At 42.0% G+C, this 9352-nt stretch overlaps 1 protein-coding gene across 1 annotated transcript in view; it reads right to left on the reverse strand.

The window, feature by feature from the left end:
* The window catches only part of scai (suppressor of cancer cell invasion), a 76366-nt gene that overhangs the window by 6462 nt on the left and 60552 nt on the right, over window positions 1-9352 (reverse strand). Inside the window, exons 14-16 of the mRNA XM_034895516.1 lie at window positions 8165-8237; window positions 6949-7122; window positions 5905-6005 (exon numbers count right to left, since the gene is read on the reverse strand). Of these exons, the coding sequence (XP_034751407.1) occupies window positions 5905-6005; window positions 6949-7122; window positions 8165-8237 (348 nt within the window). The remainder of the gene's footprint in view (window positions 1-5904; window positions 6006-6948; window positions 7123-8164; window positions 8238-9352) is intronic.

Here is a 9352-nt window from a genome sequence, read left to right on the forward strand (position 1 = left end):
CATACGGGGATTTGAACCAGTGACCCTCCGGTTCCCAACCCAACTCCCTATGGACTGAGCTACTGCCACCCCCAAAGCGAACAAGGCAAAAAAGAACAAGGCAAAAAGAAAAGAAAAGAACAAGGCAACTGACCTCATTTTTATCTTATATGTAGATGAACTCCCCCAGAAAATCACAGCGGTAGTCGAGAAGGCGTTATTATTTCCAAATAGAGCTATTTATGTCATCATTTAAAAATACTTTTTCAAATCGCAATATATATTGCAGGAAAAAAAATATCGCAATGGCAGATTCTTTCCAATATCGTGCAGGCCTAGTGTGTACTGTGCATTCTCTTGTCAGGCAAACAGATCCACTTTCGCCCTCCCAAACCTGTTTTACAGCATCTGAACAAGAGTGGGATAAAACTTCCACTTGTTGTGAGAGGGACCCCCTGCGACATCATGTCTGCCGCATGGTTTAGTAACCCCGGAGTGTGCCCTTCTGATTAAGGGGAGGTGTCTGTGTGACCACAGCATCAGACTCCTAGCTATTTCTAATAGCCAGGCTGAGCATACCCTGCCGCTGTCTTGTTGTTTGTTCTTATTAAAACGTCTAACTGACAGACTTAGAGCAAAGTGTTTCAGCACATTTAGCACCGTGGCCGGTAAACTTGTTCGAATCACGATTCACTCTGATCTTTAACCAGAGTCTTTAAATCGACTCACAAATCGCAAGTCTCAAGTTTCATTAACTCAGATCAGTTGAGTCCTACTACAATTCAATGTAAAATAATACGATGGGAACTCGTGAGTTGTTGATGCTCGCGCCAGTCAATCAACCCAGCTGGCTACGTAGTTACGATTGGATCTGATTCAGATGAGCAAGTGAAGTCTCTCCTCGAGCTCAGAGTAAAGCAGATCAACAACAAAAGCCATTATTTCACGTTTGACATAAAATACAATGTTCGGCACGTAGCCTAGCTATGCTTACTGTAGGTTTGGTGTAAAAATGTCCATCCATCCATCCATCCATCTCCGCTTATCCGGTTTCGGGTTGCGGAGGAAGCAGCTCCAGCAAGGGACCCCAAACTTCCCTTTCCCGAGCCATTAACCAACTCCGACTGGGGGATCCCGAGGCGTTCCCAGGCCGGGTTGGAGATGAAATTTCTCCACCTTGTCCTGGGTCTTCCCTGAGGCCTCCTTCCAGCTGGACGTGCCTGGAACACCTGATGAGGCGCCCAGAAGGCATCATTACCAGATGCCCGAGCCACCCCAACTTGATCCTTTCAAGGGAAAGGAGCAGCGACTCTCCAAGCTCCCCACGGATGACTGTGCTTCTCACACTATCTCTAAGGGAGACACCGGCCACCCTCCTGAGGAAACCCATTTTGGTCACTTGTACCCTGGATCTTGTTATTTTGGTCATGACCCTTCATGACCATACGTGAGGGTAGAAACAAAAACTGACCGCTAGATCGAGAGCTTTGCCTTTAGGCTCAGCTCTCTATTCGTCACAACGGTGCTATAAATTTTATGTAATACCGCACTCGCTGCGCCGATTCTCTGACCAATCTCCCGCTCCATCGTCCCCTCACTCGTGAACAAGACCCCACGGTATTTAAACTCTTTCACTTGGGGTAAGGACTCATTCCCTACCTGAAGAAGGCACTCCATCGGTTTCCTGCTAAGAACCATGTCCTTAGATTTAGGTCACAGACTGATGATGCCATCAGGACCACATCATCTACAAAAAGCAGCGATGGGTTCCCCAGCCCACCGAACTGCAACCCCTCCCCACCACAACTATGCCTCGATATCCTGTCCATAAATACTGCAAACAGGATTGGTGACAAAGCGCAGCCCTGGCGGAGGACAACCCTCACCTGGAAAAAGTCTGACTTACTGCCCGGAGAACCCGGACACAGCTCTTGCTTTGGTCATTCAGAGATTGGATGGTCCTGGGAAGGGACCAAATCAGCCCATACTCCCACAGCACCTCCCACGATATCTCCCGGGGGATCCTGTCATACGCCTTCTCCAGATTCACAAAACACATGTGGACCGGTTGGGCATACTCCCAGGCTCCCTCCAGGATCCTTGCGAGAGTAAAGATCTGATCCGTTGTTCCATGACCAGGACGGAATCTCCTCTTCAACCCGAGGTTCGACTATCCGCCAAACTCTCCTTTCCAGCACCTTGGAGTAGACTTTACCTGGGAGGCTGAGAAGTGTGATACCCCTGTAATTGGCACACACACTGTGGCCCCCTTTTTGAAGAGGGGAACCACCACCCCAGTCTGCCACTCCCGAGGCACCGACCCAGTCCTCCATGCAATGTTGAAGAGGCGTGTCAACCAAGACAGCCCCTCCACACCCAGAACTTTCACCATTTCTGGACGGATCTCATCAAGCCCTGGGGCTTTGCCACTGTGGAGTTGCTTAACTACCTCAACGACTTCCACCTTTCTTTCAGGTGTTCTGATGAACACAGAGGTGTATAAATGGGCATGGGCAGATGAGTTGAACATGGAATGAAATGATGAAATGTGGGAAGAATGTCTACGTAATGTGCAAAGGTGTTTAGTTAATATTAGACAAAATCTAATACAGTTTAAAAACAATCCATAGACTATATTATTCAAGAGAAAGGTTTATCCTGATATCCCACCAGTATGCAACCAATGTAAGTCCCAGATAGGTACCCTAGCACATTCTTTCTGGGCATTTAGTAAACTTGACAGTGTATTTTTCTGTTTTTTCTGAGGCTTTGTTAAGAAGACCCAGCCCCTTAGTAGCAATCCTGGGTGCCACAAGTGTCCTCTCCTCCATCAATAAATCTGAAAGAGCCATTCAATTTGGGATGGTGATTGCAAAAAAGTTAATTTTACGTGTATGGAAAATGGATTCTGTGCCTTCATATAGTCTGTGGCCGCAAGAACTGTCAAATACTTTACATCTGTAAAGACTGAGATTTTATAATGAAGATAGGAGACAAGTTTGATAAGACATTGGACCCGAAACTGAATTACTTTAAAAATGTAAACCCATAGACGTTGGCTATTTCATAAAACCTCACTGTGCAAATTAGTATGTGATTTGTATTATGTCAAATTCATTTAACTTTATTACCTTAAGATGTTTTTGTTTATAGTATCCATCCTAACTATGACCATGTAATATTGTTGTAATCCAAGATGTGCTGTGTTCTATATGTTCAGTATATTTAGTGTTCTTTGTTAGGTTTTTATTTTTTACTTTTTCACCCCTCGCCTCTTTCCTTATTCCTTTTCTTGAACACTAATAAACATACTGTATTTTCAACAAAAAAAGCTCCTTCCACCGCCCTTTACCTCCTCATTTGAGGTCCCGTCCTTACTGTCCACAGATTGGATGTTTCCTCGCTTCCCCCTCATGAGGTGGCGAAAGGTTTTCCAGAAGCACCTTGGTGCCAACCAAAAGTCCTTCTCCATGTCTTATCTTAACTTCTCCCACACCCGCTGCTCGGCCTCTTTCACAGCAAAGGCTGCAGCCTTTTGGGTCCTTCGTTACCGTGCAACTGCCTCTGGATCCTTCCGGGACAGCATATCCTGGAAAAACTCCCTCTTCAGTCAAAAGGCTTTCCTGACCACTGGTGTCCACCAGGGTTTTCGTGAGTTACCGCCCCTTGAAGCACTAGCAATGGAAACTTTTAACATTGTCCACTCAGGTTCAAAGAGTATGTTAAAATGCAATTAGGTTGAGCAGACAGTCCGAAACATTGAAAGCTCCCCTCGGCTCGTGGCTCAGGCTTGGCTCACAGCTTGCCTCACAACTTGGCTTGCTTCACAGACAACTCATCAGCCCTCGATGACTTGTGAGCTCTGGCGTGAGTCAGTCAATTGCGGAAATCAGCCGGCTATGAGTGGCTCTGTAGCAGACGAGCTAGTGAGCGAGCTCAGAGTAGAGCAGATCCCCAACAAAAACCATTCTTTCACTTCTGAAATAACATACAATGTTCTGCACGTAGCCTAGCTAAGCATACTGTAGGCTTGGTGTATAAATGTTGTATTTTAAAAAGCAATTAGTTTAAGCACACAGTCGATTTAGAAAAAAATAAGTTTTCTTATTCCTAGCAATACAGACTCAAGTTATTAAAGTGACTCGCATAACCTGGTTCAGTTTAGTGAGTGACTCAGAATAACCCAAATCCTTAAAAGGAACCGGGTTTGCCAGGCCAAGTCCAGGTAATATGAAGCGATGGAGGATCTGTCCATTTCCCTGCCACAACCCCGGGACTCGCGCCTGCCCTGCCAGCGAGAGACGTGTCAGCGTCTGTTATTTGTGACATTTATTTCATTCATAAAAATTTAAATTACAGTGCTCATACTGGCCTAATGCCCCTAAAAAATAGAGTATGAATACAATACAATAAATGCAATATACAATAGCCTTCATATACAACCCCAACAATAGAGCACAGTTTTTTTTTCCAGTAGGCCAGGTCTGACTGTAGAGAGAGAGAGAGAGAGGGATTGTCACCATGCGCCTATTTATTATAGTGTATTGTTGTATTGGGTCAAGGCGCAGGCGGCCAAACCATCTCGGAATTTTCCTTATGTGGAACGTGTGTGGGTTTCCTCATATCCTAGAGGAACCACTGCGTGACTCACGGACATCAAAGCCACCAGACACATCACTAACAATGCTGATACCACCCTGGGAGGCACAATTCAGACAGCAGAGGGTTTAATGCATCCAGCCTGTTTTTTATAATGGCGGAGTTATGTCCATACCCAGATAAACTACCGTCTGAAGGGATTAGAGAGCTCTTCTGCCAGTTTATGGTGAAAACCAGTGACTGTAGATGCTGCGCTGCCTCCACTACTTGGAGAGCCCGGGAGGGTGTCATAAGGATTAGGTCGTCTAAGTTAAACAAAAAAAGACACACCAAATTGTTTGAAATGTAAGACAGAGGACAGACAATTATTTAATGTCCTATGGTACAGTGATAAGGTCCAGGAACTTTGGATACCATGATAACCTATGTAAGATTGCAGAGACCCAGGTTCCATTCAGTCCAAGATTATTTGTTCTGGGAGATGGGTCAATCCTAATTATTAATTTTTAATTACTAATTAATTAAGCACATTTGAAGTTGGGTCCAAACTATTTTAATGATAGCCGGACAGATTCTTTTAGGAGGATGACTCGTGAAATGGCTATGTCATTCTGACTGTTTGCCTGATTGGATGTCTGCACTTGAAAATGGGTAAAGTATTTGAGCTTTCTGGAGGGCTCCTTAGAAGCTTTGTGCTGTGGAGAGACGTGTATGATGGTATTGTCATTTATACATATGTTCATTTGGTTAATAGTTTTTCTATTAAGGTTTTGAATATTGTTCTCTTGGTTTTTGTGTATATGTTCAAATGCAAATTGCATGTTTTGTGTGTTGTATTTGAATAAAAATAAAAATTGTTAATCATATAAAAAAATAAAAAATAAAATATGGCAGTGTTTGATCCCCTGGAAAGGCTTTGAAAAGAGGGAAAGCAGTGGGACCAGACAGGATGTCAGCAGAAGCTCTTAAGCCCGACACTGAAACTCCACCAACATGCTCCACCACGTCATGAAAACCATCTGGGAGGAAGAAAATGTCCCATCTGACTGGAGAGATGGCCCCACGAAAGGAGAACTCCGGGAGTGCAAAAACTCCAGAGGAATAATGCTTCTTTCAAAACCTAGAAATGTTGCACAACCACATCCAGCTCGAGAGGCTGGTGTAGTCCAGCAGACTTTGATAACTTGTAGGGGTGGGAATCTCTTCACACCTCACAATTCGATTCCAATTCAGAGGCCAACGATTCCATTCTTAACTAATTATCAATGCATCTCGATGCAAAACATTTTTTAATGTACTTTTCCATGTGTGATTTAAGTGACTTACCCGAAAGAGTTTATGCAGTCTCAATGCAGCTGAGCAGAACACAAAGCGGATCAGCAGCAGCCGAAGGAACTCATCACCAAAGAATTGCAAAAAGGCTTGATCTGTGGAGACGGTGAAAAAGTTTAACCACTTTAGTGATGAGGCAGGCAGTTGATTCTCTGCATCCTGGTTGCTCCACCACCACCTACCCTAGCAAATATATTTGTACCTCAACCTTAAACATTAGCAGCATAATAACCCTAGTAACTTTACTCGCAAGGGAGTAGTTACGAACTATAAAACAGCACCAAACCAAAAAGGATAGGACTTCATTGGATTGTGGCATAGGCTCCTAACCAGTGCCCAGATTGACACTTTGCAGTCAATTCTAGAGTCTATTAGAACCAGCCCAAAGTTCTTCAACAAGGGGTCAGAGGTCCCTAGGAGGTCCTCAGAGTTACTGCAGGGGGGCTGCAAAATTATGGTATAATGTATAAAAATGTGTATAATGTTTTGTCAAAACTTAACAGTAATCCAACACATTATTAGCAAGTGAGATTAGTTTTCTATGTACTAAAAAGGTATGTAAGAAGTTTTTAGGCCAGCCACATGTTATTTTAGGCCCAGTTTAAGATGCAACTTCCTTTCATTAAATATATACTGTATAGTAGTGCCTAACTGAGCCATCTCTCTTAGTTAAGGGGTCCTTGACTTAAAAAAGACCCTTTCCCTAAACAATAACCACTTTTTTTTTTAAATGTAATGTATGTCTTTGGGCATTTTTGTGCCAAGAAGTCAAGGGGAGAAAGAGGTGGGAAATGACATGCAAACAAAGTCGCCGGCTGGACACAAACCGGGTACACTGCTTTTCATGGCTGGTGCAGTTAATTAATTCAATTAAATTAGTAGTTGCCAAAGGGTATTGCTTTTATCATGATTATTACTGTGTTTGACTTAAACAAAAAACAAGTAAACAAAAACATGTATGAATACAGATTTTTTCTTGTCCACTCTATTCTTTCAGATCTGCTAGTATGTTATGAAAATTAAAGGGAAATGTAATACCTATGGTCCGTGATCGAGTTATCATCTGCCCAATGTCACGGTAGACTTTACGAAGAAATTCTTGAGCCTTTTCCCACAGGCCTCGTTGGACGCTGTTTAAGCCACACACAGAAGAAAAAGCCAACAGTGGGCTGTAGAGGAACAGTGTGAATAGACTCCCACGCTGAGACTGATCTGAACGGCAAGCAAAAGACATTGCACAAGTAAGAAGTAAAAACAAGACATTTTCTCTCCATGGTCACATAAACACACTGCATGAAAAAATTCTGACAATTTAATTTACAGTACAATATTCAGTACATGAAAAAGTACATTATCAAATACATACACACAATTATTATTGAAATTAATTATTAACAGATTTCTAAATGAAATATGTAGTATTTAATAAAATTATATAAAACTGTCAGCTTATAAATAACTGTAGCTTGTTGTTAACTGAATCCTGTTATGAGCATACTTTTATTTATACTGTTGTGCTACACGTTTTAATATGAAGTGTGTGGACATTTGTTTATACTGTGTTTAAGACTAATGGTGCGTGGACGCGGTAGGGCTAATCTGACTATCTCTTACGGTAAATGATTCTAGACCGGTACGGGTCTTTGTTTATGAGGGTTATAGGTGTATATTGTTTGTTTCATGGTGTTGTATCCTTAAATGTTATTATTTTGTAGTATTAAGGGGAAGCTGGAGCAGAGTGTTAAGACCTATGCCACTGTTTTGAGGTAGTTAATGTTGGTAACCTGTATCGCCATCAAAGACAAAAGTTGTAAATGGAATAAAACCAGCAATTGAAACAGTTGTGAACATTCATCTTTATATAACCTGCACTCACATTACAGTAACTACACTGTTCTGCTGCCAGAAATATGCAACTAAAACATTAAATGTGGATTACCCCATAACAAAAAAAGATTCCCCAAAAAATGGCCTTTTCTTCTGTTTAAGTAATGTTTGATAAAAAACTAGGCAGCTGTTTTAGAAAATTACTGAGCTATATAATACTATATAATATAAATATTTGTGACTCGTTTTCAAAGAATTATGTATGAACCAATGGGCTTAGGCTGACTGCTACAAACAGGCTAGACAAGTCATAAAGTATTAAGAGACACACTAACACATTGTTGGTTTGGTCTGTTCATGGAATTTGATAACAGTAAGAAAACGATCATTATCATTTAACGAACTGTTGCTCTCAAATGACACAAACCTTGCACACTCTTGGGGTATACTGTAGGTGATAGTAGGCACACCAGAGGCTGGCCAAACAGATTTGTGAAATGCTATTTGTATAAACAGAAAGAGAGAAAATAATCATTAATTTAAAGAATATATATTGACATCATATCATATGCACAAATTTCAAATCCCTCCCCCACCCAATGTCAATAAACATTAAGGGCAACATGAAAAAAGTTTTTATTCTTATAATTTGTGGGCTTGGGGAATGTAAAGACGTACTTTAATGTTGCCACAAAGTTAAAAGTATGCTGACTTAAACCCAGCCACTTGGAATGCACAAGCCAGTGCATTCTTAGTGCCGGACCCAAGTCTTGATTAATGGGGAAAGCATTAGGAAAGGCTCCGAGTGTAAAACCTATGCCAGATCAAATATGCTGATCATAAATCAGACTTTCATATCTGATAGGTTAAGGCCCAGTTTACCAAGGACCGTCAACAGTACCGTTGGTCAGAAAGGTGCTGTTAGAAACTGTTGAGGTGAAGAAAGAAAGGAGGAAAGCATGTCCTGTGGCAGCGGGAGAGGTTAATGGGTAGGAATGTGAAAGGTGAGTATAGGAAATTTGAATGTTGGCACTATGACTGGTAAAGGGAGAGAGCTGGCTGATATAATAGAGAAAAGGAAGGTAAATATACTCCGTACAAGAAAGCAAACGGAATGGGAGCAAGGCCAGAGGCATCAGAGGTGGATTCAAACTGTTTTCCCATTATGTGGATGGGGCAAGCAATGGGGTAGGGAAAATCAAGAGGGAAATGTACAGTGGTGTGAAAAAGTGTTTGCCCCCTTCCTCATTTCCTGTTCCTTTGCATGTTTGTCACACTTAAGTGTTTCGGAACATCAAACCAATTTAAACAATAGTCAAGGACAACACAAGTAAACACAAATTGCAATTTGTAAATGAAGGTGTTTATTATTAAAGGTGAAAAAAAATCCTAACCATCATGGCCCTGTGTGAAAAAGTGATTGCCCCCCTTGTTAAAACATACTATAACTGTGGTTGTCCACACCTGAGTTCAATTTCTCAAGCCACACCCAGGCCTCATTATTGCCACACCTGTTCACAATCAAGGCATCACTTCCAAAAATCCAAACCATCATGGCCCTGTGTGAAAAAGTGATTGCCCCCTATACCTAATAACTGGTTGGGCCACCCTTAGC

Source organism: Etheostoma cragini, chromosome 16 (assembly GCF_013103735.1).
Source record: "Etheostoma cragini isolate CJK2018 chromosome 16, CSU_Ecrag_1.0, whole genome shotgun sequence".
Lineage (NCBI taxonomy): Eukaryota > Metazoa > Chordata > Actinopteri > Perciformes > Percidae > Etheostoma > Etheostoma cragini.